This window comes from Festucalex cinctus, chromosome 21 (genome assembly GCF_051991245.1).
Source record: "Festucalex cinctus isolate MCC-2025b chromosome 21, RoL_Fcin_1.0, whole genome shotgun sequence".
Lineage (NCBI taxonomy): Eukaryota > Metazoa > Chordata > Actinopteri > Syngnathiformes > Syngnathidae > Festucalex > Festucalex cinctus.
In genome coordinates this window covers 11,086,297-11,110,013 of record NC_135431.1, presented here as the reverse complement: position 1 = coordinate 11,110,013, position 23,717 = coordinate 11,086,297, and the positions used below count along the sequence as shown (strand labels likewise).

At 40.4% G+C, this 23,717-nt stretch overlaps 1 protein-coding gene across 4 annotated transcripts in view; it reads right to left on the bottom strand.

Moving 5' to 3' along the window:
- The window catches only part of LOC144010285 (MAM domain-containing glycosylphosphatidylinositol anchor protein 2), a 205,230-nt gene that overhangs the window by 36,595 nt on the left and 144,918 nt on the right, over positions 1–23,717 (bottom strand). For 2 of the 4 annotated variants that reach the window (XM_077510538.1, XM_077510537.1), the window contains exons 13-15: positions 21,652–21,945; positions 12,672–12,944; positions 3,237–3,385 (exon numbers count right to left, since the gene is read on the bottom strand). In XM_077510538.1, coding sequence (XP_077366664.1) covers positions 3,237–3,385; positions 12,672–12,944; positions 21,652–21,945 — 716 coding nt within the window. Of the gene's footprint in view, positions 1–3,236; positions 3,386–12,671; positions 12,945–21,651; positions 21,973–23,717 lie in introns of all 4 variants that reach the window. The other 2 variants (XM_077510539.1, XM_077510540.1) reach the window with 1 other exon arrangement.

Here is a 23,717-nt window from a genome sequence, read left to right as displayed (position 1 = left end):
GAATCCTTCAACAACACCCGTGATGAAAGCGATGTATCCACCAGCTTTTATTTTATTCATGGCCTTTTATTGCTTTTTCAAATAGATATTTTTCATTGTTTTTCCGGTAAGCAAAGGCTGCCTTCTTGGCTTCTAGAAGGATGGATTAAGGTTTCAAACACTTATCGGCTCTAATAGTTGTAATACCAGAACGGGTCATTGAGTAAAAACAGCAAAACTTATTTTTGCATTTTATATGTATTGGCTTATGGATTTTGCACCCTTGTTTTGATACATTAATGATCATCAAATCTATGACACCAGCACTCAATTAAGGCTTCCGTTCACATCCCATTAACGCTCATTCTGGACCATTTTTCCCCAGAAGTGTGCCTTATTGATTTAACGTCATCTGATTGAGGCTGGGCTGCGTGAGACTTTTTTTTTTTTTTTTCTCGGCAGAAACCGGCAGAATTGATGGCCGTTATATGCGGCGGCGGGGAAATGCAAGCATTGTAATGTTACAGCGGCCGCTGGTTTACTGTAGATTGCCGGCGTGTAATTAGAGTTGCTGCTATTGATCGACATGCACAAACAGGGCTGACAGATCAATTTGGGACAGATGATGTGGCCGCCTGGTCCTGCCAGATTTGTTTGTAGGAAGAATCACCAGCTCCCGGGCAAGATTTTAGAATGGGACCAGGCGTTGCATGTTTGACAGGTGTCTTGACACAATATGTGTTTGTGATTTATTCCAGAGCTTGCCTTTCAGACTTGCATTTCCGCCTTGAGCCAAACTGTCTCTCAGCATCTCTCTCTTGAGGCCACGGAAGACAACACAAAACAATTCAATACAGAAGGGAGAGGGGAAAAATAAATCAATTTCTCTTCCCTCAAATTTGCCAAGAAAATGATGAGAGCCAGTGGTCTCAAGTGGTGTCATGATGTGTTGTGGAGCAGATTGTCCTGCAACACTGTTATTTACTGGGGAAACTTGTCTGTAAACTTTGACCTCAGCTATCGGGACTGGATGTGATTCCAAAGCTTTGAAGAAGAGCACTACAGAGCTGAGATTTCAGCTGCGCTACCTCGACCAACATATGTTAAATTAATTCATCTATTTTCACATTGTTCAAGCTCATGTTCAAAACAAGACTGATGGCAGCAAGAAAACGGAGCAAAGTGGATTACTGGATAACATTTTCGCATTTAAAGCATTTTTATATTTTATGCAAGCAGAGACTGAGGGCAGCATTGTGGACACTGCAGCTTTCAAGAGCTTAAGGCACAGCAGCAGGGTGCAGCAACATTAGTAAGTAAAGAATGCTTTTCATATACTGAGCACAGCAGCAAAGTGGACACTATGGAGCATTATACATCGAGAGTGTAAGCTAACGCTAACATTTATGCTCTTTTATGCCATTTCGGCATGTAATGCAAGAGGACACTGAGGGCAGTAAGAAAATGGAGCATTGCAGCTTAGCAAGACTATGGAGGACAATATTGTTGAGCTAAGGGACAGCAACAGGCTATGCTAATATAAGCATTTGTGTTTATATTGTCATTTTAAGCAGTGTATCCTCAAACGTTTTGGCAGTTGGTGCATTTCCGCCACCTTTAGCATGCTATGTAGTAACTCTCGATTAGGGAACATTAATTTTCGATGCAAGTCCGAGCTCTATTATTCTGTGTTTGTAAAATACATGTTGTGTTCGTTATTTTGTCTCAGCAATGTCTCTGACAGAATTATCTTAACAACAACAAGATTAAATTCCTTCCCAATAGCCAAGAATCCATTTTAAAAATGGGTTTGTTTTGTTAAATTGCTGCCTAAAAAAAGTTTGCCCACAGCAAATAATCTCCTATCTCAAGAAAGAGGAGGAGGTTGATTTGCCTGGCAGGAGGCAAATAATGGCTACACCGTATACTCTCCAGACATACAAAGGAAATAAGGTGGAAATGAATTAATTCGCCCCAAACACCAATTCTGGCCTAAACTAAATGGACTAGGGATGTTCTCTTTTGAGTGTGAAAAAACATTGAAATGTTAATGAGATTTTCTGAATTAACGCGCGTGCTAGCACAGAGAGCAGCTGTGAGCGGAACCGGCTTAAGGACGCGTCGGGGCTGGCGACTTCTCAGACAAAACGAGTGGTGAGTGGCTTTGAGAAAGCGTGAAATCATTTTCTTAGCAATTTTCGAGAGAGAGCTGACAGGGAACAAAAAGCGTGACGACACAAACATGGGCTTGGAATGTTTGCCGCAAACACGCAACACCACACAGCATTTTTTTCTTTTTTTCTTTTTTTTTAAGCGTGGAAGCTTTTTTTATTTTATCTGAACTGGCTGTTGGATGTCGACTCACATTGGTGGTAACCTGTAAATCCGTCGTATTAATGCGGCCGGTAGGCGTACGGCTTTATCCGAAGTTGGCGTGCTGCCTGCCGCGTTGGCTAGAAAGAAAAACCTACAAACACCAAATGCGAGGAAGACGAACGCACCCTGAAAAGTTGCCAAATTGGGGGAAATGCAAGCAAGCCGTCCTCCTCTTCCTCCTCTGACTGAGCTTTAAACCAAGTCGGGAACAACAGCACGGGTGTTAATTCTTCTCATTTCAATTCAATGCAAGAGAACAGCACAGAAAAGTGCAGTGTTCCAGAACTGAGGCACAGCTATTGCTCATGTTTATGTTTGTCAATTCCTGATTTAATGCAAGTGGAAGACCCCAAAAAACTGCAAGTCTAAGCGAGCTATCCATCAGACCGCAGTTTTCATTCTTCTCCGCCGGGTCTCTTCCTCTTCCTGCTTTGAGTGCGCTTCAAACGGTTTTGGGAACGATTCCTTATAAAAAAAAAAAGAAAAAAAAAAGAAAAAGAGAGAGAACGCCAAAGGACTCATACTTGACTGCGTCTGACAGCTTCTTAGTGATTCTCTGCCGCCCGCAGAGGCTCACTCCCACCCCCAAATACGGTGGCGAGAGGCTGAATTGAGGTGTAAAGATTCGTCTGCGTCAAGGCGAATATGAAGAGCCAGCTCAGGCGTGCAAAACTTTTGGGAGAAGAAGAACCTTTTTCCCCCCGTGGCAAAAAACAACAACTCATAGTTCTGTACAGAATTTGGAAAAGGCCAATAACCTGCATCCAAGATTATCGGATTATTTCCAGTTTGGGAAACACCGGAAGCAATATAAAAAAACAACAACAACTAATTAAAGGTTGGTATACAGAAGTGAGGAGTAGTAGCAGACAAGTCGCTACCTGTCTGAGGCCGAGTCTGTAGGCCACGATGCGGTCCACGGCGTTGGGGTTCATCTGCGTCCACTGGAGCTTGAAGTCGTAGATCCTGGGCCGGTTCTGCCACAGAGGGCTGTAGGTGTCATAATAGAACTCAGGAGCGTAGGCCTTGCCTGTACATGAACAACAGACAGACACACACATGAAGTCAATATTTCAAGCTATATCAGGAGAGGAGGAGTTAAAATGGATCGTGCCACTCCAAACAAATGTGAACAAATGGTGGAGGAGTGGAGGATAATTATTTGGACAAGATGTCCTTTGAACAAAGCCTTCTTCCATTTCTTTTCATGATGACAAACGTCACCTTATAGTGGGAGAGGAGCCATATTTGGTGACAGAAATAGGGTCTCAAAATAGACCATGTATTCCCTCAAAATGTGAACAAATGGTGGTGTAACCGTGAATAATTTGGACAAGATGGGACAGACGTTGGGTCTCAAATTGGACCATGCAAACTGGACTCCCATGGACATACATGAGCAAATGCAGTGGAGGTGCATCATTTGCCCTATTTACATTTCCTTCAATGACAAATGTCAACCTATAGGGGGAGAGGAGCCGTATCTGGTGACAGAAGTGGGGTCTAACAATTGACCGTGGATTTTCAAGACAAAACATGAACAAATGTGGCAATGCATTTAGACAAGATGTTCGATTTCCATTTCTCCCCGTGATGACAAATGCCACCCTGTATTGGAAGATGAACCATATCTGGTGACAGAAGTGGGGTTTCAAAATGGACCATGCATTTCCAGACAAATGTGAACAAATGGTGACAATTTAGATGTCATATTTCCATTTCTTTCCAAGATGACAAAACTAACCATAAATTAGGTGAGTAGTCAAATTTTGGTGTGAGAAGTGGGGTCCCAAAACGGACAAACTGAAATCAGTTTTGCTTTTGCGTAGGAACATTAGTATCATTAATTTGCAATGCATTCTATGCAGCTCATGACTTGAGCGTTTCATTTGTAAACACGACCCAAATTATTTCAAGTGCAGCACTGGAATTAGCATGACAAAGATGTACAGTGGCTCTTATCTGCACCATGTTGTGTTTGTTCTATTTCTATCGCCGCTATATCATATCTCTTTTGCTACTGTCGTGACCCAATTTCCCCTCCACAAGGATCATTAAAGATTTATCTTACAGCGTGTATCATCTGACACACTTTGCTTTCATGGCACGCAATCAAAGCGCATATCACATAGTGGAACATCCACTCAAGCAACATCCGAAAATGTCTAAATCCTTTTCCTTTCCCTTTTTTCTTCAAACCTTGACTTCTTTCCTTTGCTTTGTCGGAATTGTGAGGATTTACCGATCGTGAGCGGTCACATTCTGCCAGCTTAAGCGCTCGGGGGTGACCTTGTAAAGTTAGTCCCCCTCCATTTTGGAGTGTGTTTCTGGCAGGCATTTCCAAACAGTGTTGAAATACCTCGCGAATGATCACTTTCACACACATTCCATTTGAACTCTGTTGCTTACCAAAACAGGAGCACATACCGAGCTACGTAAACAGTCTCTTGCGTGACTTGTCGGCACATGTAAAAGAGTTACAAACCTGCATTTGCACTAATAATGATGTTCATAGGCCTTTATATACAAAACTTGGAATCATATTTGGTGACAGAAGTGGGGGTCACATGCTATAAAACCAACCAACTCATTCACTGCCACTGACGGGTATAAACGTATTTTTTTTCTGAGCTGGCAGTGAAGGAGTTTAAGCTTGTAGTAGGGCTGGGAGAAAGATTTAATTAATTCGATTAATTCATCCATTTAAAGTACCCCGATGTGAAAATTATCTAAATCGTGAAATTGAGGTGCTTATAAATAAATACACATTCTCTCCATTGAACATTTGGTGACAGAAGTGGGGCTAAACATGTACCACATGTAAACTGGTTCCCTGCGCAGTATTAAATCAGTATTAAGTTGGTCTTTATAAACAGCAATTTGCACTGCAGTCAAAGCCATACTTGGTGACAGAAGCGGGGGACCAATGAGTTGCATTTTGTTTTTTTTAAATGTATCTTTTAATACAAGCAAGTATAAATATAGTGCCGCCAAATAGCCTCACCTAAGTGATTATGGCACATGAGTTAACCGTCTTAGCCCGCCTTGAAACACATAACCCTGGGTGGGAGACATCAAAGATAAAAGTACATGCGGCTTAACTGATCTCTTCCCAAATCCTGTTTAGAACAGCAGAACCGACGCAATGACTCAGAAGAGGGGCTCAGTGGAACCCTTCAGGCGCCGCGTTGACCTTGTTTGCAGACTTTATTTTTCACTTTTTTTTTTTTTTTTTCTAAAGGTTTCGTGAACCTCCTCCCGTCTTCCTCTCGGGTCCGACTAGGAGGTGTCGCGTTGGAGAAGTCGGTTGGAGGAGACACGAGCGCCACTGCCAGCACTGAAAAGAAAAATTGAAGCGCTAATTGCACATGGAGTCCAGATCGAGTCAAGCTGAGTCACTTCCACTCGGCGCTTCCTCGACACCTCGTGTGAACCCGAAGCTAAGACGCTTACAAATTGCTGATCGCGCTTATTGATTGAATGCGGCTGCAGATGGTTTCCCGCTAGACTGGTGTAAAAGCCAGGCTGCTCTCTAGTTTCTCTTCCTATCAAAACTTCCCAAAAAGATAACAGAAGGAGAGTAATGACGGCGTGCGTGAGTCCTAAATATTGTCAATGAAATATCTTCAAAGGAGTGCAACGGCCACGTTTGAAAAATGAAAATAATTAAGGCCGCAAGCAGTGACAAATGCGCTGTTGTATTCTCTAATTTCCCCTCAAAATTATCATCACACTTTGACGTCACGCATTAGAGAGAATAGGCAAAAAGGTTTGGCAATACAGCATCGCCCATCTGTCTTGGATAGCTACTCCGACTGGGGCTCATTTGGGCACATTCTCTATTCGGAATTTTGTTTAATTTCAGGCATGTATCCCTGAGACCTTTTTTTGTGTGTGTGTGTCTGTTGAAACAGACTTACGCCCAATTCACACTGAGTGTGGAACAGACGCGGTGCGTTTTCCGTACGGCGGCCGTACGGACGCCGCAAGGACTGCAATTCACACCGCGTGCGTGTCCGGAAATCTACTCCCGACAGACCACGAGATCATGTGGGGTTCACGCTGGTGAGTTGAGTTCACCCAATAACAACCGTGTATATAGAGTCCTATTTGTAAACAATTGCCACGCTTGCCTGTTGTCACATCGATATGTTTTTTGGACATTATTTCTGGGACTTCTACCATGGCTGTTCTCCATGGGTAAGTACGTTTTGTTTTTAAATAGTGTCATTTTGTTGTGTTTAATTTATTCTGAGCTCATTTTTTGTCTTAAATGTCCGACTGATGATGCTAGCTAGCTTCCCTTCCCAAAGAACGAGTTCGCAAACTGTTTTATTTTGAAATATACCGGATTTACCTTAACGCGAGACGCTCGATTTCCTGTCCGGCTCGTGTCATTTCTTCAGCTTCATGAAAATACACATGCGGCGTCCGGAAGAAATAGAACGTTTGCGGAAACCTTCCGCATCGCCGCAGTCGTTCCGCACCGCAGACGCACCACACCGAAGCTGGTGTGAATTGACACGTAGACTTGAATGCGTTCTATCCTTGCAGCATCCATACGGCCGCCGCACGGAGAACGCACCGCATCACTAGGTTTCATTCAAACCTAGTGGTAGCAGGCAACATTCAATTAGCTAATGATGTTTGCTTTATTGTGTGCAGTTGTTTAACTTCCCACATTCTCTGTCTATTAGACACGTAGTCCTCCTGGCTTGCGTTCATTGCTATGTGAGTCTGCAGTAAAAAAATAAATTGCGCAATATTGAGTATAATCCGCAATATCAATACGGTGAGAAATCTGTGACGCAGTGACACCACAAAAAGTGAACCATGATATAGTGAGAGATGACTCTAAAAAGCCAATTCTATTCAGTTTTAGCAATGATTAGACATTCTTTATCTTAGCATTTGCTCTAAGCTCTCTCAGTTTATACTGATATTACACTGCACGACTATAGGGGGAGCCCTGGAGCAAAAGACACAAACTTTTTTTGTGGGTGCTATTTCAAGGCGTGTATTAAATATGCTGATCCCCATTGCATCTTTAAAGGCAACTCGTATTCATAAGGGGGAGGACTGAGAAGCATCTCTGGAGTTCCGCTAAGAGTTTTACTGCTTTTTGAAGAAGCCAACAAATGACAGAATGAGGGTATATGATAATGCCGAGTAACTTCCGACACCATTCATCTAAGATACATGAAGAATTGCAGCGAAACGACAAAAATGATGACTTGTATGTTAGAACCTTCCAGCTGAAAAGAGACATATTGCACCTTTGATGTGGAGATCAAGTTCAAGTTTTCCCGTCGAGACAGATGGAATTAAAACAAAGTACCTGTGAGTTTGAATTAAAAGACTATGTGGCTGTGTTTTACAAGATGAATCCTGCGTCACCTTTTTTTTTTTTTTTTTTTTTTTTTTTTAACGACAACAATAAAAACCCGCAAGCATACAAGCGCGTTATTATGAAGGATTAATTTCACGAGGTGACTCGTAAAAAGCAGCGCAGAACAAAGCCCCGGCGTTATCCTCCTGCTTTTTTTTCACTCTAATTCCTTGTATTTGTTCATTTGGTAATAAAAGAGAGGTAAATGTTGCTAAGTTGATAGAGAAAAGATGCGCCACAATGATCTCTATTCCAAGAAGCTGTAATGTTAGAAGAAAATAAGTGACATTTTTACGGAAATATAGACTGCATTTTTATGAGAAAGAAGTTGTAATTTAAGTAAGTAGCAAAATTCTGGGGGAAAAAAAAAAGTCAGAAAAGAGTATACCTGTATAAAACAAAAAAGTTACATTTTCCTGGGAATGAAGAAATTAAAATAAAATAAAACATGAGGTTTCAATTTTCAAGAATAAAATGTCAAAATTACCCAGCCCACTGCCCGAAGACAGCTTGGATATAGCTCCATCACGTCTGCAACCCTCATAAGGATGAGCGGTTCAGTTAATGGATGGATGGAAATGTCAGAATATTGACATTATTAAAGTTTTGATTTTACAAAAAAAAAATACAAAAAAAATATTTTACAAAAATATAATCACAAATTCTGCGATTGGCTGGCAACCGGTTCAGGGTGTACCCCACCTACTGCCTGAAGCCAGCTGGGATAGGCTCCAGCACCCCCACGCTGAAATCGCCTAAAAAAGGTGGACCCAAAGTAAGTTTGAAGCTGTTCTTGAACCATTTGGAGTACCAGCATAGATTTTTTTGTTGTTGTTTTTTTTTAAGATTACTCTTACATTTTTTGCCACCAGTGGGACATCTTGAGGGAGGAAAATTACTGGATCCACTACATCTAACTGCCGATCATAGAGAAATGTGACGCAGTAAAAGACGGCAAAATTTCATCGGGCCTTGTTAATACTGCTGAAGAAAAAAAATATATAATTTTTTTGCTTTTAAAAAAAACAATCATGTTGATAACTGTTTATACAGAAAGAGATGAAAACATGGTAAAATTCCAGCTTTTACTGACAGTGTGAAATTGGCTTGTTACTACCTCTGAAGGTGGAAAATTGACGGTTTGATTTCTCCCACTTTTCCATGTCGGGACTATTCATACAGAAGAGCAACACGGATGAAAGTTGGAAAATGCCAACTTTTACTGACAGTGTGAAATTGGCTTGTTACTACCTCTGAAGGCGGAACATTTCTGCATCAACTTAGTGCCACCTTCGAGAAAATCAACAATGGGGGTTTGGGGAGGGAGTTAGTAAAATGTGATTTTTTTACAGGACAGTGAGAAAGTGGCTTGTTACTACCGCTGAAGGTGAAAATTTGCCAGGTCAACCCACCATTATGTGCCATTCATGTAGAGCAGCAACATGGGATGAACGTTGGTAAAATTTCAGATTTTACAGGAATGTGAAAGGGGCTTGTGACTACCTCTGAAAACCAAAAATTGCAAAGTTTTCTTTTTCCCCCCTGTCTATGTTGTTCATGCAGAGCAGCGATACAGAAAAAGGTGCAAAAGTCTGGCTTTTACATGCTGTATGAAAAAGCCTTGTTACTACCGCTGGGGAGGGAAATTTGCCGGGTCGACCGTCTGTCTAGTGCTTCCAGTTTCTTCCATCCATACCCGTTTAGCGGCGTTTCTAATTGTAAAGCCTCCCATTTGCGTGTGACACAAATGGGGGTGAAGCAGGTATATCCGAGGCGTCCCGTCCCCTGCAGCCAATTGTGTTTTCCGCCTTCTGTCGCTCACCCTCCTTCGCTTTCATCCTCCATCCCTCCTTCCCTCCCTCGCTCTCTCGCCCAGCGTTCCACATTCCCGCCATCTGGACTCGCCGCTTGCCAAAGGTAAGGGAGGGCCAACGGGAAGGCTCTCTCAGTCGGGGAAAAAAATAAAAAATAAAAAATCCAGCTTAGAGTCCCCTGATGTCATCCGTGAAAGGTGCCGTGACACGTTCCCTTAACTCCAGCTCTTTTTCCTTAGAAGATTTTTATCGCGGTCGCCGCAATGCGGGATCAACATTGTTCTTGTGGCTGACAGACGAGTGTGAGATGAGGAGGTCGTTTATGAAATATTTGTCTCGCCGGATCCTAACAATACTAGATGAAAAAAAGATGTTGACGTGTGGATCAACCCCGTGTAATATAAACTTTTTTTTTTTCGTGACTTAATTCTTGCATAAATAAAATTACTGGTAGGACTTTTTCTCAGAAAGTTTGACTTTTTCCCTCATAATCCTTTATTTTTGTTCTCAAACTTCTCATATTAATTTTTTTTCTCAAAACCTCAAGACCTTTTTCATGAAGAAAAAGACAACTTTCTTACAGTAATATAAATTAAATTTGTGTTTTTATTAAAATAAAGGCACAATTTTAAAAGGACACAAAAAAATTAAGTCCCGTAAATGATTACTTTTACTTCAAATTATTGACTTTATTTTCATAAACTTACAATTTTACCTTCAAATTTAGACTATTTTCTCTTTAAATTACAATTATTTCTATAAAAAATGTGAGACATTTTTGCATGAAAAAAAGTTTTATTATTCCTTTATATAGTGATTTTTTTGTCTTCTAGGCTCGTTATTTTTTTTACTTTAAATTTTGATATTCTCATAAGCTATGTTGTTTTTCCTCAGAAATTGCATTTGTTATGACTTTTTCATGAAAAAAGTTACCCATTCTTCTTGTAAAGGAAATAATTTTAATCCTGTAAAATTCCAACTTTATTTCTCCCCCAAAAAGCTAAAATATTCAGAAAATTATAACCTTTTTTTTTGTATAGTTATGACTTTTCTGTGATAAAACTCTTTTTATTGAAAATTTGTGATTATCCATCCATTTTCTTAACACCAAAACCAACTTTTAAACTGCCTGTCAAGACGGCCCTCTTTTTTTTTTTCTTTTTTTTTTTTGCCTTTTTCCATGTCGCTGTTCTGCATAAATGTCAACCAAATGTGAGAATATCCTGTAATTTTATCCTTTCAGAGGTAGATAAAGCCCCTTTCACGCTGTAAAAGCCGGGCTTTTTTCTGTCTTTTACATCATATTTTGTCTAAAAGCGATTCTGTTTCTTATACAGGTTGCCACAGAAATATCAAATGGTGAACAGGAAGATCTGATTTGGGGTACTTTTTAAAAGATGTTTTTCTATATACAGTACTATACTGTCAAGATGTGATATAAGAAGGGACACGTCTGTATATTGACTGGACATTCATTGATTTAAAAAAAAAAACGTACATCAAACAATATGGACTTAAAAACGTATCGAATGGTTATGTTCATTACTTTACTCCAGTCATTTGTGACACTAATAGAAGACGCTCTCTAAATTAATTCGATGGCATCGGCCGTCGCCAAGTCGATGGACACTTACAGTTCTTGAGGCAAAGGAAAAAAAAATCTGCAGCAGACAGCAATCGCACAGACATGAGCGACACCTCCTATTCAGACGGAATTTTCCTTTCCCTTTCCTTGGCGCTTCTTTCAATTGAATTGTCAATCTCCGGTCGAGACGGCGGCGGTGGAGGAGCGTTTTGTACGCGACAGGACAATTTGGGCTGTCCATAAAATATTCTCAGCCAACACGATAATTACAAGCATGGACCGGGAGCAGGTTGAAGAGATGGACTTATACACTCGCAAATGTTGTTCTTGTTAAGAGAAGTCAAGTCTGATTGATAGACTTTCCAATTGAGGGGGTTACTTTCATTGTGTTTGTTTCTATTATCATTACTATTATTGTTTCGATTTAGTAAATATTAAAAAAAAATGTAGAAAAGGTGAAAATACAAGGAAAAAGTAGAAAATTTAATGGAAATATATGGACATAATTATTGGGATAAAGTTGTAGCTTTGCCAGAATAGTTATTTATTTATTTATTTATTTATTTATCTTAGCAATTTAGACTATGAAAATGAAGGCCACATCAGAATTTTCCCATACAATTCAAAACGTTTCATAGCATATTGTTGTCAGAGAGGAATGTTTGGATGGCTCTGACATTCCGTATATGTGACGGTGACATACTGTATCTATGTGGGTAGTGCAGATGCGTACGTACATGGTTTATTTCAGCGGACGCCCAGTAGTAATAATGGGAATATTTGGCCGTGCTAGCAACAAACAAAAGGGAGCTTGCGAACTTGCTTATCAGTTGCTAGAATGAGGCTAATAGCAACATAGATGGTTTTAAAATGTATGAATGTAATTAGAAAACTGAAATTGTAATTTTATGAGAATTGGGTGGAGAGGCAACTTTACAAGAACCAAATTTAAAAAATATATATATTTTAACTCACTCACTCCCAGGACATTTTTGCTGTTTTACTGGATTTTGACTGATTTTCTAAGGCCCATAGAATATTGTGTCCTATTGCTATAAAAACATGGAACGTGTCAAAAGAAAGATTGGAGTCTCCTTTTTCATCAGGAAAAAAAAGGCACATACCTATCTGTTTCCATTTTGCACCAATTACCATAAGAATATGGCTAAGTTTCATCATTATTCACAAATCTGTTTAAAATAGTGGGGAAAAAAGGTTTTTCATCTCGTATACTCTACTGCCATCTGCTGGCCGTTTTTTTAATAACTACCATTGTTTCAAGCATTCTCTTCAGTTCAGAGGCTGCATCAAAGCCAAAACGTATAAATACATCTTTGGGAGCATGGTAATATTTAAAATAGAACATATTTATCCGTTTTTGGGAGTAAACGAGTTAATACAATGAAGTTTAATGTCACAAGAACAAAGTCACAACATGTAAAAAAATGTTTAGAAGAACATATTGGACACTTTATGACATATAGCACCAAACGTGATATTTTTTATGGGAGTAAAACCTTTGGCTCACCTGTGACGTGGAAGGTGCACTTTCCGGCGCCAGCCTCATTGATAACTTTGCAGGTGTACTCGCCCCAGCCGTCGCGGTTCAGGCTGCGGATGGTGTACTCGGTGTCGTCCCGCTGCGTGTCGAAAGGGCCGGCGTGCAGCAGCCGGTTGGAAAGCAGCCACTCGAAACGCAGCACGCGCGACGGGTGCGCCCGCAACACCCGGCACGTCATCACCACAGGCCGGCCCAGGCCCTGGCGCAGCTCCATGTGGACCGGTTCTACCGTTGGGGGGTCTGTTTGAGAAAGGAGAAAGGAGACCGCCATATAAACACAAGTCACCTCTATATGACAAAAATGTCATTTTACAGAAATTTTCTACAGAATTCGTCTCCAAAATGAATAAGTTCATCTCATCATAGTAACCCAATATGGATCATTTGGGCAATATGGATCATTAGTAAAGCAATCATACTTGATGAATAGTGTACTTCATTAGTGGATCTTTCAGGTAAGAAATTTATCTATGTATAGTTTATGAGCGATACATGCTATAACAGTGCATAGCATATTGCTAAAAACACCAATTCTAAAAAATATAATGAAAATAATATTTGACCATTTATTTCAAGTTAAACTGCATTACATTGCAAAAAAAAATAATAATAATTTGGAAAAAAAATTCGAATAATCACAGAAAATGCTCACAGAAAACTTTTAACCATGTAAAATTGTTTAACTTTTTTTTAAATATTAATATACATTATATTGAATACTGTTATGCTGAAAATGCTAACTGGGAAAAAAACCAAACAATTTTATTAAAAATCATGTTATTTATTGAAACTTAAAATATGATTGAGTGCTGAAAATGTTTTGTGAAATTTAAAAAAAATAATTTTAGTATTTTTAGCATTTGTTTAAAAATGCATTATTATTTAAACTACTAATTGACTATGAATATAAAGATATTGTATGATTATATACGATTACTTACATAGTGAGTGAAAAAAAATACCCATTGTTTTAGCACTGATTTAATTGTTAATTGCATTTAATTGTTGAAAATGTTACTTAAAAATGAATAAAGAAAGAATTTTAAAATATTTTTTCCAGCTAAACTCATGGGTGTTGTCTGCAAATACTTAATTCACAAAAAATAGAATTCAGAATCAAGTCATACATGACAAAACAAATATCTATATACTGTATATATGTGGCCAGTAAATGGTCAACTGACTATTAACACACACCTGCTTGTATTTGGGCATTTTTATGGGAATACTGCTGACAGCCAATGACAATGAGAAAACATTTTGCTACAATGAAATGTGTGGTGCGGGGCACAGAAAATGTAATTATATTAATTAAATGCATAAACTTCATCCACACGCTTCTAAATTATTTCCTGTCTTATGACAAACATTACTGACGGGCTTCGGAAAAAGACGGAAGCTTCTGCCGCCTCGTAATTGCCTGCAATTTGCATATTTCCCGTCACAGGGATGTCAGGTTCAAAATAAGAAGGCACACATGGCTGATTATAGCTGATTGAAACTGTAAGGAACACGCTATTAGTATTACAATGTAATTACTGTGCCTTCCTCACTTGCACTCACGAGTGCATGAATGACATCCTAATTCACATTTAAAACATATCATCCTGAATACATGTTACATAAAAAAAGTTGTAGTGCCTTTTGAAAGCTATCTGACAATATGGCTTTATTGTCAGGGGCGGAGCCAGAAACTTTGTACTGCTTAATTTGCTTTTGCCGCTTATGTCGCTTGCACTAATTCACAAGAAAACGGCCAATCAGAGTGATCAATTATCACAGATGGCCGACGCCATTTTGCATACGACCGACAGTAAGACAGAACTAATTATCTACACCACAGAATCCTGTTTATCAAAAATCTTCCCCTAACATGTGGGTGGCTTGAGACGGTATCAATGTAATCATTGGCTCCCACATAGCTCCGCCCTTGTTCATTGTCACTAACCTTCTGTTAACAAATGGTTCACTGTCAGTAATAATAAATCATCATTTAACTGCCAAAAACGTATAAATACGTTCTATTTTAAATATTACCAGTGTCCAAAAGACGTATTTATATGTTTTTTCTTGTTGTTTTTTTTGTTTTAATACTAGAGCATACAGAAGGCTTTGATGCAGCCTCCGAACTGAAGAGAACGGTTGAAGCAGTGCTAGTTATTACAAAAACGGCCAGCAGGTGGCGAGAAAATAGAGATAAACCAGGGCCACGTTGCAACAAGCTGTTTTCTCCACAGTTTTAAACAGATTTGTGAATAATGAGCTATATTCTAATGCTAATTACTGCAAAACGGAAACAGAAATATACTTTTTTCCCCTGATGAAAGAAGAGACTCTAATCTTTCTTTTGGTAGGTTCCACGTTTTTATAGCAATAGAACACAATATTCTGTGGGCCTTGCAAAATCAGTCCAAATCCAGTGAAACAGCCGGGAGCGAAGGGGAATGCTTCTGTGAAAATGATTGGGAGTGAATGAGTTAAGAAAAGAAATTATCTAATTATCTAGTCTTGACATACTGTAAATTTTGAGCCCCTACTTCAGTCATCAAATATCACTCATTGTCAGTAATAATAATAATAATAATAATAATAATAATAATAATAATGATAAAAAAAACACTGGAACACTAATCGACGTTAAAAATGCCGTCTTTGAACTCCTAATTCTATCACACAATATTGTCATCAATAATAATAATAATAATAATAATAATAATGATAATAATAATAATAATAATAATAATAATAATAATAATAATAATAATAATAATAATACAGACATTTGCTTTGCTTTGAATTATTATTTCTTCTGGAATTCTACTCACTGTTGAAGACAAGGGAGCCGACATACCTTAATTTTTGAGCTCCCATTGTCAGTAATGAACAATAACTGTCAGGTACTGCACAACACAACCATGGATTTCATCATCATCATCATCGTCATCATGATTATTATTATGGAGGTTCTGGCGGTGAGTCATATCCTCACAGCTGAGTGGCACCAAAGCAAATTGTAGTAAGTGCGTTTTGCTTTGCCACAGAAGGCCCCACGATGACGACGAAGGTCCAAGGCTCCTCTTACGCAAGCACAGCTGACTTCACAAAAGGACGCAGCTTCTCTCTCATTTTGATTCCCCACTTCTCTCGGCAACTACGGTTCCACTGGAATGCTAATCGTCGTTAAAGATGGCATCTACACATAACGTAACACCGTTTTCGACACTGTGTAACTCATTTGCTGAGCCAAACACGGTTCCGCTGGAACACGAATTATCGTTGAAGATGCCAACTCCATGTAATGTATGGGTCTAGTGGAATCCTAATCAAATTTGTTAGACATCCGATCCATGTTATTGAAGAACGTATTTAATAGCGGGAACTCATTCACAACCATTTGAACTCCTACTTTTCTGACACCAAATATGGTTGGTTCAGTTTCATATCTGGGTCACGCCAGGGTTAAGTTTGAGTTCATGACTTGTTAAGTTTGGGTTCATGACCGTCAGGTCAAGTGTCTGTTTGGAATTGATGCAACAGCATCTAGTTTCAACTGGTTTTAAGTAATGTGACAGCTATGTGATGTCAGGAGCTTTGTGATGTTAATCTTTAATCCTTTACTTAGTCACACCAATCAGATTCACTGTCTGTCGTAGCCGTCTGAGAAACATGTGTGTTTGTGTTTCTGTTACCACTGTTCCTCCGTACAACTCTCCTTGTTTCTCGCCTCGTCAAGTTATGTGAATAAATAGTTAAAATCTTATTTGTGTCTGCGCTTTTGGGATCCAACTCCAGAACATAAACGAAAGTTATCATTTTTAGTGACCACCTAAGACAACAAATACGCTCAAAATAACAGTTTCCCCACAGTTCTTTTTCATCTACCAGAAGGAGGCGTGTGCCTGAAACACACTCAAGTGATTCCACATAAACTTGAGGAGGGAATCGCTCTTATTTTCCTCTCAGGTGAGTGCATCAAAGGACAAGTCGACACGGGAGAACATTTGGTCATTTTGTGCTTCTTTGGCTCGCTGCGCACCAAGCGACATGGCCAAACCCGACTGAACTGTTGCGCAGTGGGCGGGGTTTGCCAGTATCTCGCCATTAGTTCTGGTGTGATTGAAAAATTAAACTTAAATCACTGTGTAACAACCATACAACAATATTAGGGATGTCAATGTTAAAGCATAAACTTTTTAAAGCTACAAAAAAAAAAAAACCTCAGTTAATAGTTTTATTGACTATCTGTGGCAGCCTATAACCTCTGCTCTCATGGACTATAGGTCTGCTATTACTTTCAGTTTTACTAGTTTGACGCTTGCTGGAGAAATCTAAAGTAATTTGCATACTTTGCAAATTCAAATACCTTATTAGTTGGATGCCTTTGGCGTAACATCTCAGGGCAAAATACCCTGCTCAAGATACTTCCACGGGGCCATGCAAATAAACGCTTGGTAAATGCTCGTGGGCAGAACTAACCTGTAAGCGAGAAGTTTTGAGAATTTTTTTTTTCTGAGAAGAATATAAGATAGATGTCTGTAAAAAGGAGTCAGTTTTGATTGTTTTGTTCACCAGTTGTATTTTACAGGAGAAAAATGGATTCGAGGATCAAAGAAAGCTATTAGAAAAGTCTTTGAATATACTTTGTGGCCTTTTACACTAATCATGGTGTCAAATCAAGCATCTTGATCTGGCACACCTGTGAGGTGGGATGGATTATCTCGGCAAAGGAGAAGTGCTCACTATCGTAGATTTAGACTGGTTAGTGAACAATATTTGTGAGGTGGTGATATTGTGTATGTGTCGCTTAGCGTGCAACTCTGAGCTACACACTGTGTGCGTGTGCACAAACTGTATGTCCTCCTTGGGCGTGCTTGGACAAACATTCCAAAAGCGGAGGTTTGTTGGCACAACATTAGGTACTGCAGTACAATCTAATGAAGGGCTTCCTTTTTCAGTGCTAAAACGGGTTTAACAGGGTTTTAAACTTGGGGATCAGTTTAAGCGAACTCATTTATTAGCATGGTTGTATGAGGACTTTTCCTAAGCGGAGATGATCGTCTTAATAGGCAAACGCAGTATTAGTCTGATGCTAATATGGTAAAGGCTAATCGCTCCCATAGGAATCAATTACAGCCGGTCTTCGTCATGCAGATGTACAGTAGCTAATTACAAAGACAAAGCAAAGCGCGCAGTTAATTATGGTATGCTCGCTGAACTAATTTCTCGTGAGAAGCACTGACATGACACACAATGGCAATCAATCATATCAAAAACTGTCAAAGAAACTAGCTCAACATTTTGAGGCCCTACATCTATCACAAAATATGGTTCAACTTGAAGTCTAATTGTCGTTTCCGCATCAACTTAAGATTGATTTCTCACTTATACCAAATATAAAGACGGAAAAGGGCCAGGAATTAAATTTCTTTAATTAATCTGAGAGACTTTTGCAAGTGCTGCTGCTCTACTTAGCAAGTAAGTTAACGCTTTACTGTGGTATTTGCTCAGGTGTTGTTTGAATATTGTTTTCGGAAGGCTTTTTTTGCGACAGACGGCGAGGCCGCTCACTCCCGCTGTGACGGCGAACAGAAGGAAGGCCGGGATAAAGAGAATTCCCTTGCATCTGGGCTGAAGTGGAGCGTCGGTATCTAGGACAGGAGAACACTCGATAGCTCGGTCTTCTTCGTCTTCTTCTTCCCGTGGACCGTGCCAAGCCGGTTTGCCTAAGAACATTAGGGGCGTCACAGCTCGGGATTTTTGCAATTCTATTAGCTAACGGCGGACGTCTTTTTATTTTATTTTTTGTAAGGCCTCTAGCTGTCCACACAAGATGGATGCAGCTTTAAAAAAATCTTTTTTTTACATATCAAAGCTGTTGACTCTCGCTCGCGTCGCTAATGCTCTTTCAGGGACCGTACCTCGACGACTTGATTAACTTGCGCTTGGAAAACGATCGCGAGCGAAGGGATTGGCATGCGTTTACACGCCCAGAAGAAGAAGAAGAAGAAGAAGAAGAAGAAGAAGAAAAAGAAGTGGAGTTAGTTATGTGGGGAGGGGGAGTACAGAAGCAGGGCTGGATTGAGGAGATAAAGCAAATTTCCTCGTCTTCGTTTCACGTTCAAAGCGAGCCGCGCGTCAGCTCCGTCTCGCTTTGATGGCGGCCATTAAGGATGGGCTGCAGATGGCGGGATGATTGATTAATAACGCTGTTCATTAGGTGCGGCGCTTTGAAGAAGGTCAGCGGATGAAAGCGCAGCGCCGCACTTGAGTTCAATGCAAAATAATCAATTGAAGCTTAAGGAAATCCCACAAATGATCGCCTTTTTGTTACTTCACAACACAGAAATAACTTTTTATTCGTGATGCACCTTCCATTTATTCACCTTTTGCATCAGTGAGTGATCTTTTGGATACTAACCCTAACCTTAAAATGGCTTCATACTGACAGGTTGTAGCGCCACCTGTTGATTTGGCATACACGTGGCAGCCTATTACAATGTTGAGCAAAGATTTCAGTGTCAACAAACTCTCTATGTTGTACTAGTCGACATTACTGAGTCAAATTTTCATTTGTGGAGCACTCCGTAGCCGCGTGATGGCAATAACGCGGGGAGAAAACAACATCATAAAAGCCGAGGAAGTGTTGTGCAAGACGCTTGCGGGCTCCGAGTTGTTATTTAGCCGTTTCCTTCGCTCTAATTATGGCGCCGTCAGACAAATGCTATGCATGCTGTAATTCTGCTCAGCTTCCCGCTGCTCGGCAAATCACCACGCTAAACTTCACATATTTTTTCTTACGACTCGGCTGCTTAACATTTTACATGATGGGCTTCGCTAGCACAAACTCATTTGACACTTTAAGATGAGGAATTCATGAGATTTTACATCTCTCTTAAGAGTCCAAATCTTTGCCCTTTTTTGTTAAAGTTTGTGCTGTATGCTGACCTTTAATATGCGCTGTCACGACTGCGCGATCATAAAAGAAACAACATCCACACTGCCTTTTTCAAAGCCTGTCAAAGCCTAATTAATTCTCTTACCGTGACTAGATGGAACGTGAACGCCATAGTAAAACGAAGACAATGAACCTTCGTTTCATTATTGCATGTTAAAGCTCCAGAATGAGCCTGGTGTAGTCGGAGAGCTTTTCCGGTTACAGTAAATGTGAACATGGTGTGTGAAAATGGTGAAAATGAAACACTCAAAAATGACTAATTAGGCTTAAAAGAAAGACATTTTCAATAATACACACTTCTACTGGAACGCTAATAGTTCCAGTTATAAAAATCATCTCCATATAAACTGACAATAATACAAAAGTGTGGCTCAGCACTAAAACAATCATGCTTTGTTAATTGTGTACACTTATTCTTCTATTTTGGACGCTAACGCGAAACGTCAACCTTTCATTTCCTCCCCATCGTCACCTCCTGCTCTATTTTTTTTTTTCCCCCACCCGTCACCAAAATGAGTGATGCTGATTTGAATCCCCGGACGTTCATCTTTAGAAAATATTTCATTCAAATCTCCATACATGAATAGCTAATGAGAACTGGAGTGGAATAAATTAGCTGCATGCTAATTTGAAGTTAGTAAGTCATTGGATGTTACCTTTTTAAGAAGGTTTGCATAAAGCTACGGTAGTCAGGTTTCCATCCAAATGTTTCAAAATTTTTAAGCGAATTTTGTGAAAATGTGCAAAATGGATGTGCGACTGACTTTTCCATCTGTTCTTCCTTTACAAATATTGAGAGGGGACTTCGCTGCTGTAGGTGGCGGTATAAGAAGAAGAAGAACAGGAAGCGACTAAGCCGTGCAATATCGTATGAGTTTGCTATTGTAATTCTTGATAAACCGTAGCGTTTCTTTGAGGTTTTCCATCTAAAAATAGCATTAATATTTGCTTCTTTAATTAATTCTAAAAAGACTTCTGTTTCGTCGTCCGACATTGCTTTGTGACTACAAATGTACGTGTGACGTAATATCCAGTCAAAATGTGTGACGTGTATCCGGTCTTTTCAGCGTTTATTCACAAAACATGTTTCCACAGCCAAAATTAGCATTTTCCTTTTTTCGAGACGCTTCAAAATCCACCCCCTCCAACCGTAACAACTTTTTTTTGTGCAAATTTTGGGCCCATTTTCAAATTTCTAGCGATTCTTGAAAATTTGAATAAAAAAGGGTGGATGGAAACTGCACTAGTGCCGACACACTTGTGGTGTAAACAATAGGGTCTGCTAAGATTAGTGTGCATGTTATCATGTAGCCTACAGTTTGTAATTTCTATGCTGGACCAATGAGTGGTTAAGCCTACGTCACCTTCATGGTTAGGTATGGCTGGGCAAGTTTTAAGTAGCCTAGGACTCAACTACGCTAACGTTAGCATGTGTCTTTATTTTTGTCATTTCTAGCATCCGAATGTTATTGGCTCAGCGTGTTTACATAGATTGATAATGTGGCTTTTGGCTATCGTACACAACCAGATCGGCCAACGTTAGCATGTGTGTTTATTTTTATTTTTTTGATTTCTAGCTAAATTAGCAACCAATGAGCAAAGAGCAGCAGTGGTTTCCGTCACTCATATGGTTGAGCTTGGCTCTTTTGCATAGCAGTAAACAATTGTGATACTAATGTTAGCAAATGGGTATGTTTTTGTCATTTATGGCTGATGACAAATCCGCTCGACCAATGAGTGCAGGGGTTGACACTGACTCTAGGGTATCGGTTCAACACCTGTTTCATAATACAGCCAACAACGATAGCATGTAAGTTATTTTTTCTAATTTCTAGCCCAGTAAGCCTGATTAGGATTCTGAATCAAACCTGTCGGCTCACAATAGCCAGTGGACTGCATTTGAAAGGCAGTTTAACAGGTGAAAATCAATCTGCACACAGCAGAGGTCAATTACGCCCAACATGGACACTGAACAGGCAATAATGCACTCACATTGGACAATGAGCTCCACCACGGCCTCGCGGGGCTTGACATTGAATCCGTTGTACTGGCTGGTCTGGCATCGGTACGATCCGGTCATCTCCCGCGTCACGTTGACGACGCGCAGCGCTCCGTCGTAGCTCTCCGTCTGCATGTTGCCGTCCGGCATGGGCGCCTCCTTGTCGGCCCGCGACCACAGGATGATGGGCTTGGGCTTCCCTGAAACAAGGCACTCCAGCTCCACTGTGTCGCCCTCGCGGGCCACCAGGGGGGATTTGCCCCGGGGGACTGTCAGGTTGGGGGGAACTAAGAAAGAGAAAAACAGAGGAGGGACTGATATGGGGCTCTAGAAAGTCAGCGGGCGTGGTAAAGGGTGACGGTCGAATGAGGGGAACGGGGTTAGTGACGGCGTGAAACTCCAGCGAGTGAGGATGTAAGCAAAGAAAAACAATGCGATGAAGAGCTGATAAATCCATAGGAACTGCGTCCTGACGCTAAACCGCTACAACAACTAAAGCCATCGACCGCACTCATCTCAAAAACACAAAGCTTCTAAGTCGGTCATTAAGTTAGCTTAGCTTAGCATCAAACAGTCAAGATGAAAAGAAATGCTATCTGAAGCTTAAGTTGCTGGGCACACTGTACAAATCCACAAATACATAAGTACCAAAGACACACTCGGTGCTCACCTGAAGTCATTGTTTACTGCAATCCACATATCTGCTCTATCCAACTTCTCTGCTTCGTGCAATACACAAAAAATTGCAACTGTTTATTAGAATGTGTGCACGTGTTTATGTGCTGTTAGATAAGGTATTGCTTGTCTGCGCTATGCAATTTCTTCTCTCCGTAGCAGGAATACACAAAAGAAGACAAGTGACAGGTCCGTGCTTTAGCTCTATGCAATATCTCCCCTTCTTGCAAGTAATACACTCAAACGACATCTCTTGCTGTTTACTACAGTTTATAACAATTTGTGAGCGTATGTGCGTGCGTGTCTGAGAAGCTCATAAACTGCCTTATGCGTGTCTGGTTCAGCAAGTTTCTCCCATTCTTGCAAAAAAAAAAAAAAAAACACTAAAAAGACAACTCTTGGTGTTTCTCGGTGTTCATTATAGTTGATTACAGTGTTTGCGTGTGTGCTCGCGTGTGCTTATGTGTGTGTATAAAAAGGAAGGCAGCAGGTTGCATTCGGGTAGCCTGCTTCCTCATCACACATGCCCGGCCAAATTAATTTGTTTAATTAGCAGACCTGGCAAATAGCTTTGGCTCCTGGAGCGCTGTGTGCGTACGTGCGTGTACATGTATGTGTGTTTTCCCCACTTCAAACCATCTAGCAGACTCCAAGCCTATTTTACAAGTGCGCCTCCCAAAATAGTTTACAGCCAGCCAGCCAGAGGAGGAGCGAAAACGTCCTCGACGCTGATGAAACCGTGTCACACGTCCTTCCCGATGATTCTCGGATGGCTGCCATCACTGCCCAAAGAACGCGACTGGCTGGATGGCGGTCGAGCTGGCGTCGAACGTGGCGACGTGATGAAATCGGCAGCAACCCGTGGGGGCGGGAAATGAAACTAGAGTCCAGTCTGTGGTCATAAGGGTGACAGTGAGCCACATAATAGCTCATCACCCCATTATCTGTATAATGCTTGTAATCATTAGGGTCACAGGTGAGCATGAGCCTATCCTAGATGACTCTGGGCAAGAGAAACAAGGTGTACATGCTGGACTGGTTGCCGGATGATTGCAAGGGCGCATGTAGACAAAAAATATTGTATTTATTGTCTGGGAAATATGGCTATTTTCACCCAGAAATATGTCAAATTATACATCCAAACGGAATGTTTTTGAAATGTGGGAGGAAACGAAAATACCGGCAGAACATTCGGCTCCTCACAAGGAGGCCTGACAAAAGATTTAATCACAGATCTTGAAACAGTGAGGCAGACGTGCTAATCACTAGTCCACCGTGCTGCCAGCAATCCAATCCTGCAATTAACACACGAGCCGCCGCTACTGTGGTAATTTTAATCTTCATTTTGAGCGACGTGCCGGAGGGCGACTGGCGGGGGAATGAT